The sequence below is a fragment of the Lycorma delicatula genome, chromosome 3, assembly GCF_047948215.1.
Source record: "Lycorma delicatula isolate Av1 chromosome 3, ASM4794821v1, whole genome shotgun sequence".
Lineage (NCBI taxonomy): Eukaryota > Metazoa > Arthropoda > Insecta > Hemiptera > Fulgoridae > Lycorma > Lycorma delicatula.
The window spans coordinates 53,989,160-54,012,619 of NC_134457.1; the positions used below are offsets into that span (position 1 = coordinate 53,989,160).

The following is a 23,460-nucleotide window of genomic DNA, read 5'->3' on the forward strand; positions in this document are numbered from 1 at the left end:
CGTACGTACATTCAAAACATTTGGATTTTTTCTTAACTGCAGTGATAAGCCCTCATTAGGAGCTTTTCAATGATATATCATAAATAAGTAGTACTTATTTTCATTGGTTTTACAATTATAGCGAAATAGAATTTTAATTAATGAAATATCTGGATATTACAAGGCGAAGGCACATCAGTTCGAATAAGACTTTATCTCCTTTTTTTTTTTTTAAACTAAATATTTTTATATACTGATTATTGTTAACCTCTGATTGTAAAAAATATTTAAAATAAATAATAATTTAATAATAACGGTAAAAAGAAATATGAAAAATATCAGAAGTTATTAAAGAAAAAAAGGTTTATGCACTTTTCATTTTAAAAATGTGTGTATGTAATAAATTACATATACACATTTAGGCATATAATACACAACAGGCGTACAAGGAAGTCATGTGGTGTCCACATTAGGTTTTGTGGGAAAAGAATGATGTTGAAAGCTCTGAATTTTGTAGTTATGTAATAAGTTCTTAGTATTTGCATGAGTGTAATTTTCTTAATTTAATTTTCTGAGCAAATTCCAATTTTATTACACATTACTGAAAACGTTTCGTTTTCGAGAGTTTTTTAATTTTTTAAAAATCTTTCCTTCTTTTTATCTTTATGATTTATTTAATATTGAGTTGATTGTGGCATAGAGCAAGAAAATATTTTAAAAACATATTTCAGAAAGTAATTTAAGAAATAATTTTAAATTATTTCTTTGAGGACATATCGGGAATTTAAAAAAAATATTTTGATATTTCAGATTTAAAGTTACTTAAATTTGCAATTTTATCAATGTATGTGGGATGTTAACAACAAATAACCTTTATAATCTCGGTTACGATATAAATCCAGCTAAATTTTTAATTTCTTTGAAAAAAAAATACATTAAAAATTATTAAAAAAAGCTCGTACAAAGTTTTTATTACCCTTTAACGTAAGATAAAATGTGCGATAGATAATTTAAAGTAAATTTATATGATAGATATTTTACAATTATTTTAAACGTATGTTTACCCTTACTAAATCATTGCGATGTTAAAAATATTATTTAAACGGCAGATTTATTACGTAATTAAAATATATTTAATTTTTTCGGGTCGTAAAAAGTGATGTAATAATCGAATTTTATATATTTTTTTCTAAGTAAAGTGGTTTATCTTTGTGTAGATTTATAATACAAACCAATTTAGTACATCGAACCATAATAAAAATAAATGTTGGTATTTTTTAATAAAAATCCATGAACTTTAAAAAAAATATTAATTTCCATTATGAGATTTTTATGAGGAAGTATGAGTTTCGAGAGGGTAATTTATCCTCTAATGGAGTTCGTTGATACTTTAAGCGCAACATCAATCAATTACTGGTTATTTATGACATATTTCAATAACACAAATATAAATTAGGAAAAAAACGTAGCTATGGTTTTACATCATAAAATGAGAGAAGAGTTTGTCATCTCTAAAGTGAGTTTAATGTAAAAATGAAAAACACACACACATACACACACACACACACACACACACACACACACACACACACACAAACAAAAGTAATTTTATTATTCTCCACGATACATTGAATTTCTGAAAATGTTTGCATTGTTATAAAGGTTTCAAAATTTCTAGGAATTATTGAACCCTCTTATTTGGCCTGTAGTTACGTTTTCCAATAAGAGCAGAGTGTATTTTTTTATTATTCATCAACATACGTATTGACTTTCAGACATATTTTCCCATTGGCTTCACTGAAACCGAGTAATTGCTTGTGTATGAAATTGCTTTTTTCGCTCCTGAATTTAAAGGCTCAATTGATCCCTTAGAACGTACTTTTTACGTCGGTAAAAGCGATAGAGTGGTAATTTTTAGGCGCTTTCAAACAGAATAAAATTGATAGTTGACTCTTGAAGGGGTATCATTGTTAGATCAGTCGAAAAATCCAATTTATTTATTTTTTTTATACTAGTTACATTTATCTCAATATAAAGGTTATGATGATCTTAGCAGAAAATGTATATATTTTAATAATAAATCCAATTTAAGTTGAATTAAATATTCTTCTAATATTTTTATTTCATATGTAATTAATTTACGTGTTCTTAATTGGCAAAAGACAATAATTTTGTTGTTAAACTAATAAACTAGTTATTTCTCTTTAAAATATAAAATTTCATAAAGAAGATAAAAAAATTGTATTTTTTTGTTAAAAAAAAATGTACCAAGTTATGTTGTAAATATTAACGACAAATAGCACTAAAGCTATACGTCTCTGAAAAGCAAATGAGATATAGAAGTTAATTTATATGCAGAGTAGGTTGGCTGTTTATAATCTTGGGCAATACTAGTCACTCGTCAGTGCGTTCGAGTTAGTAACATGTAGAGAAATTGCCAGTTGAAAAATCAAAGCTCTCTCTCGCTCCCTCTCTCTTTCTTTTTCTCTCTGTCTTTCCCTTCCTCATGATCCCATATATAGCCTCCCTCTTACAGTGTGTAGTATAATGAAAGAATATGTTATGTTTATGGAAGCAGGGAGGCAATCTGCTTTTTGAGTATACAACCCTACTTCATAAATCTATATTACATTTAATCTACCTACTGTATGAATTATATTAAACAAATCGTCGCTACACAGGATTAAGTTTACATTATATTTATGCGTTAACAAAATCGTTGAATAAATGTGTGGTTTCTTAAATAATCTACTTTTCTAATTCCTTTTATTAAATAATATTAAATTTTATGCATACTGTTATAATGAATTTAAAAAACCCAAGATACTATAGTAGTGTTACTAGTTTATTATTTATTTATATGCCCCGTTGATTTTGTTTCTTTACTTTAAGAACTGAAGCTCATTTTTCGTAATCAGTGGCTTCTAAACGTGCAGTAACGTAGTTTTTTTTTTATTAATTTACGTATTCTTCATGTCCTCGATAAAATATATCAATTTTTTTTGTTGCTTGATGAAATTCACTACAGAAACTGGAAGCTTGTGCGTAGGAATATGAAATGCAATTTTTATAGGGTATGAAAAACGCCATGCCTGATCGGGATTCGAACCCGGAACCTCCGGATGAAAGGTCGAGACTAAAAGTATATTACAGAATTTACTCTTTAAAGATCAGCTAATTAATTTTATTCTACAGAACTAGGATCTAGAACGTACGAATAAATCATATATGCCGTTGTAGATTTCCAGGAAAATTAGAAAATTGTTCTGTTGTTTTGTAAGTCATTGTAGTAAGAGTGTAATTTTACTTCTAAAATATGTCTGTATATTAACAAGTAGTTTTTTAAGTTATTCAATAAATCAATTATCATAGATTAATACATTTTATCCGTTAATAACAACAAACATCAGAACAAAATCATGGAAGGGTCACTATAAGATTCAATAGAGAATTACTGGTTTCCAGATAATATTTTACTAAAAATAACTCTTTTACTGTCACTGGTAGGTAATAAACCTGAATAGATCATTTCAGGAACGGATAGGTATGCTAATTCAGATAAACCGGCAGAGCAATATACTAGACCAGAGCAATATCAGATGATTAAAAGCTAATTATCATGTAAAAAATAGGAAAAAAGTTGATATTGTTAATAATTAAAATATAAATATATGAAATAATGTTAAAGAGGATATGTGAAGCTATTAAATTTATTTATCTATAGAAAGAATAAATCACAATTCAAAAGACGTTAATGAAAAATTCTTGGTCACATTTATGTAAAAGTTATACAATCATAAAAAATGTAAAATCTTTTAAGAAATTAATATTAAAAAACTAGAAGTAATATTATTTCTGTAAAATTATATATTTTAATTTTCTCTTAAATAAGTTAGACAAAAAAGATCTGTAGATAATTCATTATTCATTGAAATGACAAATGAAGAATTTTTGTAATTAGGTCCTTTTTCTTAAGATAAAGTACTGTGTTCGAATTATACGAAAAAAGTTCTGTTGTTTGATTTGATAGAGGCGGATACTATAATGTTTTAAGATGTAAGTGACTACTCTTTTTAGGAAAGAATAGTAACACATATAAATATAAGAACCTGGAAAACATGAAAATCATGAGAATTTTTGCAACTTAAAAACTCGTTCTGACTTTGTGCGGTAGCTCCTAGAGATGATAGAATATTTCACATGTGAGCAGGAATAATTGATATTTAATAGTAATATTTTATTTGAATTTAGTTATAAGAGTAATAATATTAATATAATAGCGCGCGCACACACAGACACACACAAAGGTTTATATATACAGATAAAAACAAATAAAATTCTGTCTCGGTGTACATTTTTATTTTGTGTATTTTTTGGAGATAAAATTTTTTAATAAATGTAACCGATACATATATTTTTAATATTTTGCTAGCTTATTAGATTTATCAAGTAAATTAATTATTAAAAGGAGTGTGGAACTGGTGCCTTAGTTATTTACATTAGTTTATAGTTGTAAAGAATTTTGTCTACCTTTTATCCAATAACTCTTTCAAGGAAAGCCGATTTAAATACAGTTATTATTAAACTTTCTATCATTTAGAAATTTTCATTAGAAATTTTATTACAGAACGTATCTTTTAACCGTTTTATTATATTTTTTAGGAGAATGAATATTTATAATTAAAAAAAGTTATTAATTAATTTAAGGTTTATTAAAAAAGTAATTCAAAAATTTATTTAATATGTATTCTTATTTGGTTACACTGTTAGGGTTTGTTTTATTTTTTACTGCTACACTTCCCCATGGAAGTCTAAATGGAACACTTGAGTTAAAAGCGGTACACATCCTGGTCTAACGATCTACAGAGATGATAAATTATAGGTAGCTTGCGATCATATTTTCCAATTAAAGCTTTCTGATTAAATTAAATTTGCTTTTTTACTTTATTCACAGCTTAAGGTTAAAATTTTAGGAAGTATCGCTTGTTATATCTGAAAACTTTAAATTTTTTTCGAAATCGTGCTGAAGTTCATTCAATAGGGTTGGAAAAAACGTGCTGTCAAAGTTGGAGTATAGTGTATTAATAAAATGAATTGCGGTTTGTTTCATGAAAATCCTAAAAACTGTTACTATGATAATTATTACTTTAATTTTATTGCTGCTAAAAAATCAGTAATTATATAACATCGCATTTGGTAATTTTGGAAAAAATATTAGAGCATCATATTTTAAAACTATGTAGAATTAACTTTAAACTTTAGCTTAATCAATCTGTATAAAAGAACATGTCATGATTGACTGATTCATCAACATCTAGCAAAAACTTCTGAAGATAAATTGGTGAAAATTTGTATACGTATTCTTCTTACGGTGTAAGTGCACACTAAGAAAGGATTTTTTGAAATCCTGAGTTTAAAGGGTTAAAATGGAGTAATAATGAAATTTACTATTTTTTTTTTTTTTTTTTTTTTTTAATTTCTCTGTAAGAAATGAAATGTGTGTGTAATTTTCATGTAAATATCCAAAAATCAAATTCGAGAATTTTTGGAAATTCAACCTTGAAAGCAGTGAGGAAAGGTAATAAAAAAATTGAATAATGCTTGCAACTTTCCCCATTTCCGACTATACTAAACGAGATATTCCCTCGATTGGGGCTTGCATATACACTTCAGATAAATACCTAAAAACTATTTTTGGGGTTTATGAATTTCGATTTTTTAAAGGGTACGACGGTGTGCAGCGCGGCGGCTCAACCAAGGAACTGTTATTGTATGTGCGACGCGACATTGTATGTGCGCCGGTTGCTTGACTGAAAAGTATAAAATGAAAGTAATTAAAAAGTAAATGAGAAACAAAGTACGGTCACATCCTAGTGTGTTTGTCGGGTAAAGATAATACCGGACCAAATACATTTGTACTCGTACAAAGTACGGGTAACCAGTTTAGTATTTCTAAGATAAAGGCTGACTGTTTTGAAACCTACATTCTTAGATCACTCGAAATTAAGGCCTTTTGTTTCTTTCAACCTCCGGGACCACTGTTAGGTATTGCTTCAGAGGATGAGATGAACGACAAAGTTAAGGCCTATACTGACCAAACTGTTCCTGTGAAGAAGTTACAATACATGATAGTTTTTTTAAATTGAACGGGCTTTAAATTTTATTATTTTCGCAATCATGAGTTTAATGAATACAGAATACAGATGAGTTTAATGAGTTAGAAGAAAGGTTCAGGGGGCAGAGTATCTGTCTAGATGAGAAGGGCGAGTGAAGCGAGCCCTGACCGGCGAAAAACTATATGGTTAGTTTTGTTTCCTGTCCACGACAGGAAACACAACTAACCATATAGCGCGGGCGAAGCCGCGATGGGGCTGCTAGTCTATATATAAAATATTATGTCGTGAGTGATTCAGAATCTACGCCTAGCAAGCGTAACTTTGAAATTCTGAGTTTGAATTGTTGAATTTTTATTTTGGTCCTTACTTATGGGGTCCAGGGGCAGAGTCCCCTGGCTAGACGGAAAAACATCTCCTGACCGTGACGGGAAACGCAAGTAACCATACAGAGCAAGTAACCATACGTAACGGGAGTTGCTATTTAATACAATTTTATTAATATTATTAGTTTTATTATAACTAATAATATAATAATTTAGTTAATATATAACTAATTAAACTAAATATAATTAGTTACATAATTTAACATAATGAATCTTAAGTTCATTTACAGTTAAGGCAGTTACTATCTGTAAAATTAAGCGTAGAATACTCTTAGAATTTTAAATAAAACTTTATCTGAAAATAAACTCAACAAGGCGTCATAAAATAAAATTCTTGATTTTTTTAACTGATTGATATCCGTCAGTCGTATAATAATAATTATTATTTTTATTATTATTATTATTGTAATAGTTAATGTTTTAGTCATAAATTTGTTATATAATATTAATGTATAAAAACAATAAAATAGATGTTTTCTACTTTTATCATAAACATTTGAATCCTTTGAAGACAAGGTTGACATTTTTCATACACTATAAATACAAGTTCATCATATTTTCTCCATGTCCATGACTTGAAGCATATGAGTGAGTAGATCATCTAATAAAAAATAAAAAATATTTCACAATTTTTGAAAATAATTACTCCGGATATAAATCAATTCAATATTACTCCTGATATAAATTTTCAAAAAAATGTGGTAGATTTTACCTAGGTGATAATAAAACAAAATTTTCAATATTACAAAACAAAAGAATTAAATATTTTAGAAATATAAACAATTAAACTAAAAAAAAAACACATAATCAAAACAATTTATTAAACATCTTCTAAGCTAATTAAAATTAATTTTATCTATTTGAAATAATTTATTTCATAAGCTGTCAATACTATGATTCCAAAAATTAAAACGTTAGTGTTTTTAAAAAAGGAGTAATTGCTTAATTGATCTACGATAAAATTTTGTTTACTGCTAGTTTAATGAAATGAAATTAAAAATAAAACTCCAGTTTTGTTAAGCTACACCTTTTAGGGAACTACTTTATGATATAATAATTCGTATGAAAGAAAAGCAAATATCGACGTGTAAAATATTTTATTCACAATTAAATTTTTTTGTTTGTTTTATTACTTACCAATCTTAACCATACATTCGATTTCATAATTTGATTCTTTTCATTCTGAAAAAAAAAATAAAGTCATTAATGATATATACCTTATATTATTAATTCATTAAAATAATAAATTATGTAACTTAAAATATAATTATTTATACTCTTCCACATAAATTATTTTTCTTTTATTATAAAGATTCCTTTACGGGACTTGATATGTGTATGCAGTTTAAATTAGGACACTTTTTAACAACTATCTTTCTGCCCGATCTTCTTTTACGTTTAATTCAGGTTGATCGTGCTTAATAATTATTTTATTTTATATCCAGAAAAACATTGAAAAATCCTGAAACAATCGGATCTTTATCTCGATTGGGCTTCAATTTTAAGATAAAATACTTACATTTATCAAGAGCAGTTAGTATTTTTTATCAAAAAAATTCTGAACGAGAATAAATCGGAACATTACAAAAATAACGTATATTTGGATATATGAACGTAAATAAACAAATTATTACGATTAAAATAATTCTCAGATTACAAATTTATTTTAAAGAAAACGCTTACTTGGAGGAGTGTAAGCTTTAAGATATTAAACAAAATAAATATTTCAAAAGTTATTCAGAACGAGTAAGAAAAACCGTAATCAAATCATGAAAGCCTAACTTAAATATCGTTTGTGTGATTTCTTTGACATCGTGTTTGTATCTTTGTACTTTTTAACTTTTATATCTCGGCTTTCAAAATTTTCCTAATGTAGCGTTATAGATGCAGTAAAAACCTTTTTTGATCAAAACAAAAAATTAATATTCTATTTTAATATTTATATAAGTAAAAGTAAACAACTCCTAAGTAAATATGAATGAAAACCTTAAAAATGATAAATTTTCAAAACATTTCTCATATAATAAACGATATATTATTATGAACTAAAAGATACTGTTTGTAGATACAGATAATGGAAAGTCCTGGAAAAATAACTAACGGTATGTAACCCATAGTGAGGATGGATAAGTTGGATTTTCATAATTAATATGATAATTAATGGATAAGTTGTTTATATTAATAATTATTTAAGTTAATGACGACAGTTAATAAGAAAAAGTCGTATCGATATTGATCTCAAACTACGTTTTCCGATTAGCTTTGTAATAAATATATTTCACAAAAATTGGATATACGAGTTAAACTGACAGCCATTTATTAAAAACTCAAGTGAAAAGTTTAACTTTTATTTTATATTAAGCTAATATTTATAATTAACAATCAATAATGAATAGAATTAAAAAATGCCGAAAAGGATTTTTTTCACCGAAAAGGAGGTAGATTTCACCAGTGCTCAGTAGGGGATAAAAATGATTTCTACCTTAAAGTAAAGAAAAACTTCAAATTTACTCGATACGACAACGGTTGCATGTGAAAAAGAATTTCACATGTTTAGCATATGGTAAGCCCCATTTTCTGAACAATTCCAGCAACGTTTTGGTCATCGCTTGCCGTACGTGTTGGTCTTATAAAAAATTGTTTCAGACAAAAGTTTTAGGTAATGTTTAAAGGACTAACGACTACTTTAAACCGATTTGATACTGCGCCTATTAAGGGAGGTATGATTTTTTTTTGTCTTCGAAACCGAATTTTTTTCTACTCCCTGGGCTAATGGTTGGTGATATCAAAATAATTTACTTAGATAAGTTTTAGATCCTTATCCAACGAATAGTAGGAACTTTAAACGAATTCGTTATTTTACTTAATAAGAAAGTTATAGCGAATGTTTTTTATTAACCTTCCCTATTTCCATTCGCATGGTCCGATTTTGGCAGTTAACTAACTGGACCGAGATTTTGGGACGAGTTATTTTTAAGGAACAATCTGAAAGTGACTGGCGCAAAATTACAGCAGTTATCGTATCCACAAGAAAGTGAAATATGTATTTATAGATATAAGCTGACGGTGGTTTTGGGGTCTAGGGGATGTATAACGCGATGACATGTCGAAATTTTTCGGAAGTCGAATCATGGTACGCATTACAATAGGTAGCTTTATTTTGAAATATACCTAAAAGGCATCAGTTACAAACAATATTTATTATGAGACAAAAGGATTTCTGCATTTACATAATAACGTTTACATTTCAGATGGTTTCTTAAAATTTGTTATGATGCTACTCAAAATTCCTTATGTCTCTTTTCAGAAAGATGTGTGTTCTCTCTTTATTTAAAACATTTCTTTCATTTCCCTAGAATGCTTCTTAATTTTTTATGAACTATTTTTTACTCCCTTTTAGTATCTCGGGTTATCTCATCCCGCATTTGTTTCAAAACATCTTACAACTGGTTAAAGTTCAATCAACTATAATTCTCTGGTAAAAGTTTATTTAATTATTCATTTTTAAATGAATAATTAAATAATTATTCATTTATTTTTTATTTTATTTTTATTTTACAGTTAGTATGCTGATTATTTAGCAAAATTCTTGCAAAAAAAAAATTAAAATAGTATTTTTATTCTTAAAAACAACTAATTTTAACTTCTTTGTATGAAGTAAAGAAGTATTGTGATAGCGAAAAATTTCAGTTTTCAGATTTCAACGGAAATATCCATTTCGACCATCCCTGAATCCATTTTGACTATTTTCGGCGTAACGTCTGTACGTACGTAGGTATGTGCTTATCTCGTATAACTTAGAAAGATTAGCAGTAGGATGTTGAAATTTTGGATTTAGGACTTTTGTAACATCTAGGTGTGCACTTCCCTTTTGACTGCAATCGACTGAACCAAAAGTATCCAAAGTCCAAAAATATTTGGATTTTCGAATTTTTCTTAACTGCAGTAATAAGCCTTTATTCAGAGCTTTTCAACAATATACCATAAGTGGTACTTATTTTCTACGTTTCCAGAGTTATAGCCAAATGAAATTTTCATTAATAAAAAATTTCGATTTTACTAAGGAAGGCAGATCGGTTCGAATCAGACTTCATCTCCTATTATTTAACCTTTATTTTTAATTTAAATATATTCATTTATTAGCCCCGTGATTGTAAAAAAAATTACAATAATAATTCAGTATGAAAAACGATCAGAAGTTATTAGTGAAATAAAGTTTTATGTACTTTAAAAATGTGTTTATGTAATTTAATAGTCATTATTACATATGTGTATATGTAATAGATTTGGCGAAACATCTGATTGTTTAATATTAATTGAAAATTATAATTTAGAATTGTATTATTTTTGGATTTTCTAGTTTAATTTTATTTAATTATTCTTGAATTTCTGTTTAATTTTATGTACATTAAAATTAACCCTCACAAGAGCATTACATACACTGAGGCATACATGCCCGATCTTTAATAAGTTGCAAAAAATTGTTATCTTTTAGTTCAGTACTCCTCTGATATTGTCGAACAATAAATATTCTCTCTAAGTCGGAGTTGATCATCGTTTGGTTTATTTACTTTTTGTTGACAATCGTTTAATCGCTCTTCAGTTTGATATAATTCTTCTGATCTTAATTTGTGTACACGTTGTCTAGTTTCAGCAATTGTGTAGCTCTCCACTTTATTAAAGAATTGGAAGATCGTATCTCACTTTCAAATGAAATAAGTTTAAATGAAGTACAGAAAAAAATGTGTATATCTATTTTAATAGGCGTACAAGGAAGTCATGTAGTGTTCACATCAGATTTAAAAAAAATATAAATTGATGCAATTTAATAATTTTTTTTCTGAATTAACCATGTTGTTTACGTTAAATAAAATATAATCTTCGTAATACACTTACTTCAATCGTTGAATATTTATTTATTTTTTGTTTCATTTACGCAATATTACAGAGAGAAATTTAATAGAATATATAGAAAGAAAAACTGTTTACAAAATAGCCAGCTGGTAGGAGATATAACGCGATTGGAAGTAGGGAAAGAATTTGAATTTAAATTATTTGATGAAAAAAGAGAAAAGAGTGCAACAAAAAAATTATAAAAAGTGGCGAGTAATATTTGGGATGAGCCGGAACCAGCAGGAAAATTAGTGAAAGTCAAGGAAATTAGGTAAAGGTTGCTATACAGCAGAAGAGTAAGGAAATATGAAAGAATCGTTTGAAAGATAAGCAGTGTCTTTGAATCGTATTAAATTTAATACATCGATACATAACGATAAAAAATGATTACACATCGTATCACCGAGTGTGGCGATGAGAAAATGTATTTATATGGCGGTTAATATCGGCTAGTGGAAATACTTGAATGGGTTTCTATGTGTGTAAAAGTTTTGTATGTATATATATGTGTTTTATGGAAGCTATAACAGTATATTCAATGTTTAGAAGGAAACAAAAGATAATATATAAACAAGTTGTTCTTTGTGGAGTGATAAGTTGGGGGGGCGGGGACGGTTTCGGTTTGGTTAGAGAAACCACTCAAAATGTAAAACACCTGTCATGCCGGTTGAGGTAAATTGTTCTTCCTGCATAAAACATTCCTATAGAGAAAGAGTTTTTCTTACCCCCCTACAAAATGAAACGTGATTCACAATCTTTTGCGATAAAAATACATCGATACTACCGACCTGATTTTATATAAGTTTTATTTCTCAAGAATAATGTTAATATAAATATAAATCTTACTTCTATTCTAAAAATACTTGTATTAAGATATATGTATGTAGGTATTTACGATTCTGTTTTATCTAGTCAAGCGTATCTTCATTATTTAAAGGTCAGAGGAACGCCTTGTAAAAAAAATTGACTTTTTTGAAAATTGTAGGGAAATATTCAAAATTACACCAACATGAAGTTTCTCCGATTGGTAATTTTAAAACTGAACTTGATAATGTGAGTCCGGTGACTCAGCTATGATAGCTGAATATATAAATCTATAAATCTAAAGAAAAAAAAGTTAATAAAAACAGTCTTGGGCAGTAAAAATTAATTAAGAAATACTAAATGCTGTTTTACATAAAAGTTAAAATATTTAAATTTTAACAGAAATAAATATTGCTTCAGAGGATGGGGATGAATGATTTGTAGCGTGTATGAAAATGTCATGCCTGACCGGAATTCGAACCCGTGACCTCTGGATGAAAGGCCGAGACGATACCACTCACGCTATGGAGGCAAAACCCGGCAAATGTAAACGGTTTAAAGTTTACTGATTTTAATCTTAAGGATGCAGTTGATCAAACTAAATTTCTGGAACAACCGCCAATTTTTTCATTTCTTTTTGTGTGACCACAAGGAGACCTTACAATATTAGTAAAACAAAAATCTGATGTGGACACCACATGACTTCCTTGTACGCCTATTAGATTACATGTATACATTCTTTTAAAATGAAAAGTACACACAATTTTATTTCATTAATAATTTTTGATATTTTTTAATATTTAATCGTTATTTTTGAATTATTTATTGTAAATTTTTTTTACAATCGGAGATTAATAATTATTAATAAATCAATATATTTATATAAAAAGAAAGTTAAAAAAAAGGAGACGAAGACGTCTGTTTCGAACGATGTGCAAGATCGAAATTTCGTTAATTAAAATTTAATTTGGCTGTAACTCTGGAACCAGTGAAAATAAGACCACTTATATACATTGTTGAAAAGCTGTTAATGAGGGCTTATTATTGAAATTAAGAAAAAGTCCAAAATCCAAATGTTTTGGATTTTGGGCTTTTATTTTGGACACTTTAGGTCCAACCAATTGCAATTAAAAGGGGAGGTGCACAAATAGATTTTACAACAGTCCTAAATCCAAAATTTCAACATCCTATCGTTTTTGTGTTATGCGAGATACAAAATGGATTCAGGGATGGTCAAAATGGATATTTCCGTTGAAATCTTAAAACCAAAATTTTTCGTTATCAGAATACTTCCTTTACTTCGTACAAGGAAGTTTCTTGAAAAAATCGAAATAAATTTATATAAAGACGAAAAAAAGCTTGGCTGTACCTCCTTTGTTACTCTGTGGAGAGTTCCTGCATGCGCACGCATGTATGATGTCTAAAGTAATTAATTTTTAATCTTTTATATGTATTCTCAATAATGTTATTGTGCTTGCAATATCTTGAATATTATTTGAAGGGACCGTGGACTTCAATTCAGTTATGTCTTGGTGGTACAGGTATACGGGTACAGGTGGTATACAGGTATTTTATTCAGGTATACAGGTAGAAGAGCTAATTTTATATCCTCGTGATTTTTTTTTTTTGTTTAAAAATAAGTTTCTTAAGTGAAAATAATAAAAAAATATTAGAATTAACAGTATTAACATTAAGCTAAATGTTAACATTTTATCCAAATCGGAGAAAACACTTTCGATAAATTAATTCTGGAATCAGAACTTTTATGAAATATTTTTTTAATGAAACTTACAATTAATATATGAGATTCTTGAAAAATCCGTTTACTTCAGATTAGTGTCATAATTGCACGCAATATTAAAATACGTACTCTTAAATTGGTTCACTGTCTACATTTTATTCATTCTAGCACTACATTGTAAACAAATATAAGTAATAATTTCACATTTTCTTGAGGAAAACATATACGATTAAAAAATGTAAGAGATAATTTTACAGTAGGCAAAATATATTTGATATTAATTATAGTCCAAAATAACTAATAAAGACAGTACCTCGGTAAAATACTTATTTTCGTTTCAATATTTCATTTATCCTTTATGATTTTTATAGCCAAATAATAAAAGTCTTGAAGGGCTGCTAACCAATGATCTCTCACTTACACCATAAGTAATGTCTACGAAACATTCCTCTGAACGTATAAAAATAGTCCATAACGCTTCTTTATTTATAGCTTTTCTTTAATGTGTTCTTTAGTACCTTCCGGTGATGATTTACTGGATAAAAACTAGTAAGTAATCTTCACAATATTTCGACAGCTGTTTAATTCTTTCATAAGTTTCAATTAGGATTTCCCTCTGTCTTGGTATTTTTTGTTATTTAATTGATTTTTTAATTTTAATTAATTTTATAATGTACATCAAAGGAAATTGAATTTGTATTAGTGATATTTAGGTCAACTTTTTAACTCATCGTTCAAGGCGTTTAGTAGGTGCGATTTCTTTATTCCCCATTTATTGTAGTATATACAAAAAAAGTTATCAGTATAATATTATTACACCATTGATTTTTGAATTTTTCTACGTTTTCTGTCCAAAAATATTAAAATTTTGTTAACAAATATCTGAATAGGAAGATTAATAAAAATAGTTTTATTTATAACGGAACAGTTTTAGCTTTATAGCTCAAAACTAATTCAACTTATAACCGTTAAACTAGGTATCTTCTGCATTACGGGAATTTGTTTTCACTAATTATTATTTTTTGAATCTTGGTATAGAACAATATAGTCGACAAAATAAAGAAACTAAAGTGAGACCAATTCATTATTTACTTTCTTGGCATCATACCTCTATTACATTCCTCGGCGTTTCATAACTCAGGAACCCCAAAAAACCAAAAAAAAGTGGGAATAATATTTCTACGTACAGAGACTCTTGTACAGAGATTCGTGTATACTGGGCAATTTGTCAGAACATTTAAAAAAAACGGAAAACCAGAAGACAGGAAGTCCTACTTCTCGACAGTTCCACCGCTCACCTAAGTGAACTTGAACTCCAATCGGGTAATATTTTCACGTCTTATCTTCCTTCAAACGTGACGACAGCCATCCAGCTAATGGATCAACGTGTGGTGTAGAATATGATATGCTATTATAAAAAACAAGTATTTTTCAAAAACTTGTTCAACATGATGGATCGTTTAAAGAATTCTTAAAAACCTACAGCATAAAAGACGCGATATTCAATATAGCTGTTGCTTGGAATATAGTAAAATAAAGCACCTTAAAGCTTTCTTGGAAAAACTTGCCTACAAATTTAATTAAAGTTTCATTGAAGTGAAGACAATGTCGTTCAAGAAATTGATCAACCCGTAAAGAAATTTCTGTTTCAAACTTTATGAGTAACCTCATTCAAGACGATGTAATTGAATGAATTGATACCGATGCAGAAACTGAATTTTTACGGGAGATAACGGATAAAGATTTGTTTAGCGCTCTTCTACTAAAAAATAATGACAGCGATTCATCGGATGATGAAGATGAAATTGCTCGAGAGAAGATTGGTCGGGTAAGTGCTACAGATGCTCTGTTAAATTTTACTGAGTCAGCGTGCTACTCGGAACAAGCAAGTTTGAAGCTGCATCTGCTTCATTCAACTGTTCTTCAAAAGCGATTGTCACTTAACAGGCAAACCGATATATGCAAGTTATTTTTATAATAAGGGAGTGCAAAAACATAGTTATTTTATAACTGTACGTATGAATTTTGTGTACAATATTCTTTTTAGTTCGTATTTTTTATGTGGATTCAATAAGAAATATTTTGATTTATCTTATAAACTGTAAATTTAACCTGTTTGTTTAACCTCCGGAACCACCGATACTGCTGATACTGCTTCATAATATGAGATGAATGATTTGTAGCGTGTGTGAAAATGCCATGCCTGACCGGTATTTGAACCCGGGACCTCCGGATGAAAGGCCGAGATGCTACCACTCGCACCAGGGAGACCGGCCTTATATACTGCACGTTTTAATTAAAATACCGAAAGGTAGTTTTCAATGTTTTGTGATAATTGTGTGAATTTTAAAACCGTGGATGATTTTGCTACAATTTTTTCTGGACGGGTAAGATAATAATTTTACATTATTATCGTATTTAATTCTATTTATACTACAGTAATTTATACTGTAGGCCTACTGTAACTAAAATTCAATCACATTTAATCTTTAAATATGTTTTAATGCCAGATATCTATTACAGTATAGTATTAGATTAATTCTACGTTGCATTTCAGGTAACCCACGTAATGTATAACGTAAATGTTAGTACTGTACATATTTCAGTAGAGTGTTTTACGTAAATTTCTATTATCCGGATATATCGATAACCCGCAAAACCCGTCCTCCAATTGTGCCGGATATCGAAATTTACATATAATCTATTTATTTTAAAAAAATACTTTTTTTAAATTAAAAATATGTATATTTAAAAAATAAGTAAATTAAAAATACCTTTACTTCGAAAATAGACATACAGATGCACATGCGCGTATGTGTATTTTCGAAGCGCGCGCACACTCACACACACACGCACACACACACACACACACGTATATATATATATATATATTTATTTAGTAAAGTAGTTGAGATGTCGTATTAAGATAAGATATGTTCCTTTTTTCCTTACATTTTTTCATGACTGAAAACGATACAACCGTAAAAAAAATCCTTCATGAAGTTTTTCTGTTAAGATGAAGTAACAAACTTATATATGAGTGTAACTCGGGAGTTCTGTCTAGTTTATCTGTCTCTCATCTGTCATTTCTTTGACATCTTCTTTTCTGTTTATTGTCTGGTTTCGTAAATCTTTCACCATAATCTAGTTGTTCTTAATATAAAACAATTTTATTGTAATTTTTTGCTAAGCTTATTCAGTTTATTCATCTTCATATTTATCATAAATCATAAATTTATTTCGGGTTTTCTACTGAATAATTTCGACAAAACCAGATGTTAAAAAGTTATTCAAAATGTGTTCGTAAATAAATTTTAATGTAAAACTAGTAATGCAAGCTCTAAATTTGTAAACTGTAAAATATTAATTTTTTCCTAATTAGACTATCTAAAAAAAAATTATTTCAAGTCGGTTTTCATTGAAAATATAACATTTGAAAAAGATTAAATTATTTTAATGAAAAATTATTGTCGAACTTAAATTAAATTTATGAACAGAATAACCAATTGAAAGAACGAATTTTTGCAACAGCTAATTAAAATAATTTTGTATAACACTGCTAATGATTGTTTTTTTTCATAAGAAATTAAATATCACAAATATTATTTGATACATATAATTTCTAATGATCTATATGGATTAATAACTGAACTTGCGTTATTTTTCGTGTTAATAAATTTAAAAACTTTTACTGTTTTTTTACTGTTTATTTGTTGTGAAAAAGTCATTTGCATACGATAAATAGGGTTGAAGTTATAGGTATTTTTTTAAAATCCCGTCTCATAAAATTATAAGCAAAAACTTATATTATTCCGTCTCCCTGAAAAAAAGATAATCGAATCATTACATACTGTTAAACGAATTCTCAACCTTTCTAAAGTAAACGTATTTTTGTTTTAGGAGCGTAATCTGTAAACTGAGGTTTAGTGAATCATATTTTATATTTATAATATAAATTTATATAATTACATAATATTTTACGATTACTGTACATAAATGTTAACAAAATATGTTTTAAAAACGTTCCAAAAGAAATAAATTACAAGCTTTGAAAAACATTTAAAGTATTACGAGGGTTATTTTTTTTAAGGTCCGATCGGTCACGAAATTAAAACCACAGTGAAAATAAAAAATTTTTTATTTGTAACAAGTACTTACATAGTTACGCTATTTCTCTACATAGTCGCCACTCCGATTTAGACATTTTTCGTAGCGTGGTACCATCTTTCCAATACCCTCATCATAGGCCGGAGCCGCCTGTGTTTTCAGCCATGTTTCTACTCTGGTCTGCAGCTCGATGTCTATGCCAAAATGTTGTCCTCCTACCCAGCGTGAAAATCGGATGGAGTCAAGTCCTGGCTGTATGGTGGGTGATCAAACACTTCCCAACGAAAACGCTGCAGGTGCTTCTTTGTTACAGCTGCAGTGTGCGGCCGAGCATTGTCATGGAGAAAGACAATGTCTGATGACAACATTCCTCTCCGCTTATTCTGAATTGCCCTTCGTAGACGTTGAAGAGTCACGCAGTATGAAGCTGCAGTGATGGTCTGCCACGTTCCATGAATTCCACCAAGAGAACTCCATTCCGGTCCCAGAACACAGTAGCCATACACTTTCTGTTGGAAAAGGTTCGCTTGAACTTCTTTGGTTTACTGGGAGAAAGGGAATGCATCCACTGTTTGGATTGTTCTTTTGTTTCTTCAGTTTCGAAATGGACCCATGTCTGGTCCCCTGTGACAATTCTGTTCAAAAAACTTCTCCTTCATCGTGGTAGTGCTGGAGAAACGTTAGGGAGGCGTCCTCCATTTTCATTGTTTTGTGATGGTCGGACAGCATCTTGGGAACCCATCTCGCACACAGTTTTCGGTACTGAAGTCTCTCACTCACAATGGTGTAGAGAGCTGACCTTGAAATTTCAGGAAACTAATCACTCAATACAGAAATTGTGAACCGACGATTTTCTCGAATTGCCTCACTTCACTCGCTCAACGAGATCATCGGTTGACACTCGCTTCCTTCCCTGACCGCCTGTATTATGAACATCTGTTCGTCCTGCTTTAAAGTTTCTGCACCATTGTCGCACTTTGCTGTCACTCATTGAAGTTTCACCGTACACATTACTTATTGTCGATGAATTTCAGCTGCATTACGCCCTTCAGCTTGAAAAAATAGAATTACCGCACGTACTTCACACTTAGCGGGAGATGCTATTGTAGTAGAGATGTTTATGTGCTAGCTGCGTGTTCAGAACTAAACGAAGTGACGCGGCGTGATTGAAGGCCATACTAGAGACGCTGCGCAACACATATGCGCAAAGGTTCATCCGATTTTTGCGCGGGTTTTTATTTCACGCGGACCTTGAAAAAAAATAACCCTCGTATTTTGTATAAAACTTTTCTTATCTACATTTAAAAGGTCAGTAATTACGTACAATCTGTATAGTGTGCTTTCTTTGTTCTTTATATATTTATCTAACACAAGAACAACAAAATTAGTTCATTTTTCTGTTTTTATTACTTGAAGAAAAGAGATTTTCCGTTCTTGGAGGAGCCCCTTGTATTATTTGTTACTGGTCTTGAGTCAGCGTTTAATATATCACAAACATAAAAAATGAAAAACATCATAACTGTAAAATATATAATGGGGTCTGCCGAACCCCGTTTTCTTTATTCGGATAAAATACATTCTTAGCATTTAAAACTAAATTGTAAATGTCTTTAGTAAAAACTGAAAAACAAAAAAAATCATTCTCTGATTTGCTAAAAAAATTGAAACTGTCATGGGTCCATTGAAATAATTTTTTAGTCAGAATTCGAACAAAATGGTCTCGATAAATCAGGATTTAATTTGGTGTACATTAAATTTTCTTAAAATGATTTGTTACAAATTACGTTTTATTTTGTTAACCGAATTACGGTTCAAGGTATTTCTTATAAGAATTTCATTGTTTTAATTGTTTTTAATACCTTCATATACCTAGGCGTAGAAATAATTATTTTTTCTTAATATTTACATATTGTAACGGGATCGGTGTAACGGGTTTCTTCTAGAAAGAAGAAAGAAAAAACAAATACAGAAAGAGGAATCTAGAAGGAAAGAAAAAGGAATTCTATGTAGGAAAAGACTTATAGAAAAAGTTCAAGTTATAGCAGAACGTAAAAACGTAGAAGGGTCGGGTACTGGTGGTGCTGGGCAGAAGGTATAAATACTGCCGAGGACCAGCATCAGAGTTAGTAGTTTCTCAAGTTCGAGCTCGGTGCAAAGTACGATAAAAGAGATAATAGTAAGTGTTTGATAACCACCACTGAAGAGTGGGTCACAAGTATTTTGGATAGTAATTGAAAACAAGAAGCTGTTCGGCGAGTTATTTGTGAACAGTAGTGAAAGTGACAGAATTCTATACATTCATAAAGATTAGGGTAATTCTTTTGTAAACGTAAAAATAATTATACTTGCAGAAAGTGAATTGTAGATTTTTTTATTGTTATTGCAATATTAGTTTTTATTAGTCATTATAAAGTTTTTAGTAAATCGGAGTGAATTTTGGAATTTACAGTTTAATTATAATTTAATCGATTTTATTATTTTTTATTTGAATTACACTTTTGCATCTTATATGTATTTATTATAATTATTTTTTATTTATATTTTTAGACTAATAAATTGTATTTATAAGAAATTTTTACTTTTGTTAGTCATTCAATATCCTTGTTGAACCACGAACACGCGACAATATTATGTATTACATCTATGTTAATTTAATCTTGATGTGTATGTTAATGTTACATGTATTTATATGTAAGAGTTGGTTACTAATCAGTGGTGGTTACCAATAATTTTGGATCAATTGGGTATTATGGCAACTAACCAATATCTAGTGGTTACACTTGATCCTTCTAGGAAAGTGATGTACTCACCGGATTGGTCAAGTGGTAAACGCCCGTTCGCAAATCAGTTGATTTCGAAGTCGAGAGTTCCAACGTTCAAATCCTAGTAAAGGCAGTTGCTTTTATACGGATTTGAATGCTAGATCGTGGATACTGGTGTTCCTTTGTGGTTGGGTGTTCAATTAACCACACATCTCAGAAATGGTCGACCTGAGACTGTACAATCACCGTCATTCATTCTGTAAAGTAATACTGACAGTGACTCTCGGAAGGTAAATAGTAAAAAAAAAAAAAATAAAAGAAAAGGAAAGTGATGGAGAAGTTCCTTTTATAATTTTTTCTGAAGTAAGCAAAATTATTCAACCCTAACGTTTATTGCACAATAAACTATACTGTTATGAGGATTCCAAATACAATCCTTTTTCTTCAAAAAAAAAAAATTACAATCAATTACAACATTAAAGAAATCATAAGTAAATACAGGGTCATTCACAGGAACCGGATGATTTTAAAATAATCATAAAAAATTGAATATTTACTTTAAAAAAGTTTTATTGGCACTGAAACACTTGTTAAATCAAAGCATTTGTTACTTACTCATGAACGAAAAATTATGTCCGGCAAGTGATGTCCATTTTGGGCAATACATTGTTGTAGCCTTTCACGGTAACCGGCCTCAATTCTTTGCAGCATGTCTACATCAATCTGGGTGACGTGAAGACGAATTGCGATCTTTAGGTCCTCCAATGTACACGGTTTATTGCCGTACACACGCGATTTCAGAAATCCCACAGAAAAAAATCACTACTACTCAAGTCGGGGGACCGAGGGGGCCAAGGAATGTCGCCGAATCTGGAAACGATCTGTCCCGGAAACAAGTTACGGAGAACAGCCATCGTTGCCCTCGTGTGCGCTGTAGCTCCATCCTGCTGGAATAACACATTTTGAAAATCGATTACCCGGTTTCGTAACTCAGGGATGAAAAACGTATTCAACATCGCAATGTAACGATCAGCTGTTACAGTTACGGCAGCGTCATTTTCTTCAAAAAAATACGGTCCAATAACACCGACCTTTCCTATTGCACACCAGACAGTCACCTTTGGGCTATGAAGTGGTCTCTCGTGAAGCTGATGCGGGTTTCTTTCTGCCCAATTCCGGCAATTCTATTTGTTGACGAAGCCATTCAGATGAAAATGGGCTTCGTCACTCATTAACAATAATAAATTTTCATTTTCTTCAAAAACGGTAAGCATTTGTCGACAAAATTGTAATCGCTGCGTGAAATCTTGCTCGTTTAACTGCTGCACGACGACTATCTTGTAAGGATGGAAATGAGGTCTGAATGCAGAATTTGTCTTACTGTACTTGTGCTCATTTGAAGCGCTGCTGAATGCCTCTGAATAGAGCGGCGTGGGCTTCTGACAATGGCTTCCCTTACTCGTTCGATGTTCTCCGGAGTGCTAGCAGTTCGTCGGGGACCCGGTGGTTTTTTCTTCAATATTGAACCGCTTGTTCGAAGGTTGTTTACCCATCGCAATATTGTGTTACGAGAAGGGACACTTGCATTACGATCGATATTAAACTGGCGGCGGAAATCTCGCTGAACAGCAGTTACGGATTCGTCATTTCGCATAAAACTGAAATACGCGTACAGGCGTTGGTCTAGCGTCCACGGCTCCATCTCAACGACTAAAATGTAAATGCTATGAACAAAGGGAACGTCAGACACCAGCCACGTGCCCCTCCCACCACGAACGTCCGAGTACAACCCACTTCAAAAACATCCGGTTCCCGTGAATGATCCTGTATGATCACATAAAATAACATGCAAAGGTCCCTCAAAAATTACTTACTAATATTCCTATACAAGACATTCAGTGAAAGTACACGCATAAAGTTAAGTCAGAAGACAGTACCATTGGCAGCTCAACACAAAACAAAAACAATCATAAGGATTAATAAACAAGAGAATCGATGAAACGCTGAGAGTGAGAGTAAAATGAAAATAAAACCAAAATTAATAACGAAAAAACTAAATGAAATAATGATACGATGGGTAAAACTAAGTTGATTCAGTTCCACCTCAAATCACGTAAATCACCAACACGTGGAGTCGTTTTAGCCTTCTAACGTCTTCACTACAGTTTTGAAGGTTAATAGCTAAATAATTCACGTAATTGTTTAACCGCAATTTATACCGAATAGCTGTATTTCTTCCTGAACAAACGGAAAACCAAAATATCCGTGGATCTCACCGTTTCTTACAAAACAAGGCTCCTCTGTTATTTTACTCAATAATTTATTTTTGGAATCGCTGTATTATCTCGATGTTGATGCTGCTTTTAATATTCCAGAGCTAGATCCCGTAGGTCCAAATCAAATTCAGAATTGCCGTACAATAACTGCTTGTTAGATCGTGAAAGTTGTGATCTCTGTTCAGCGAACAATATATCTCTTTAAACTTAATATTCGGTCGTTTTTTCTTTTCCCTTAAGAATATCTGTTTATTTTTATTTTTTTTTTAAATCTCGGAAATTATAAAAAGTATTTATTATAGGACGAGTTTTTAATTGTGTTATAAAAAATCTGATGTTTGCATAACATGACATCCTTGTACGCCTATTAAATACATATACATATTTTTAAATTGAAAA

At 30.1% G+C, this 23,460-nt stretch overlaps 1 protein-coding gene and 1 long non-coding RNA gene across 5 annotated transcripts in view; one reads left to right on the top strand and one right to left on the bottom strand.

Annotated features, from left to right (window-relative positions):
* The window catches only part of LOC142321604 (uncharacterized), an 816,200-nt gene that overhangs the window by 169,902 nt on the left and 622,838 nt on the right, over positions 1-23,460 (top strand). The gene's annotated exons all lie outside the window — the stretch shown is intronic.
* nAChRbeta1 (nicotinic acetylcholine receptor beta1) overlaps positions 1-23,460 on the bottom strand; it is a 356,989-nt gene that overhangs the window by 130,412 nt on the left and 203,117 nt on the right. Inside the window, exon 3 of the mRNA XM_075359825.1 lies at positions 7,616-7,660. Coding sequence (XP_075215940.1) covers positions 7,616-7,660 — 45 coding nt within the window. The remainder of the gene's footprint in view (positions 1-7,615; positions 7,661-23,460) is intronic.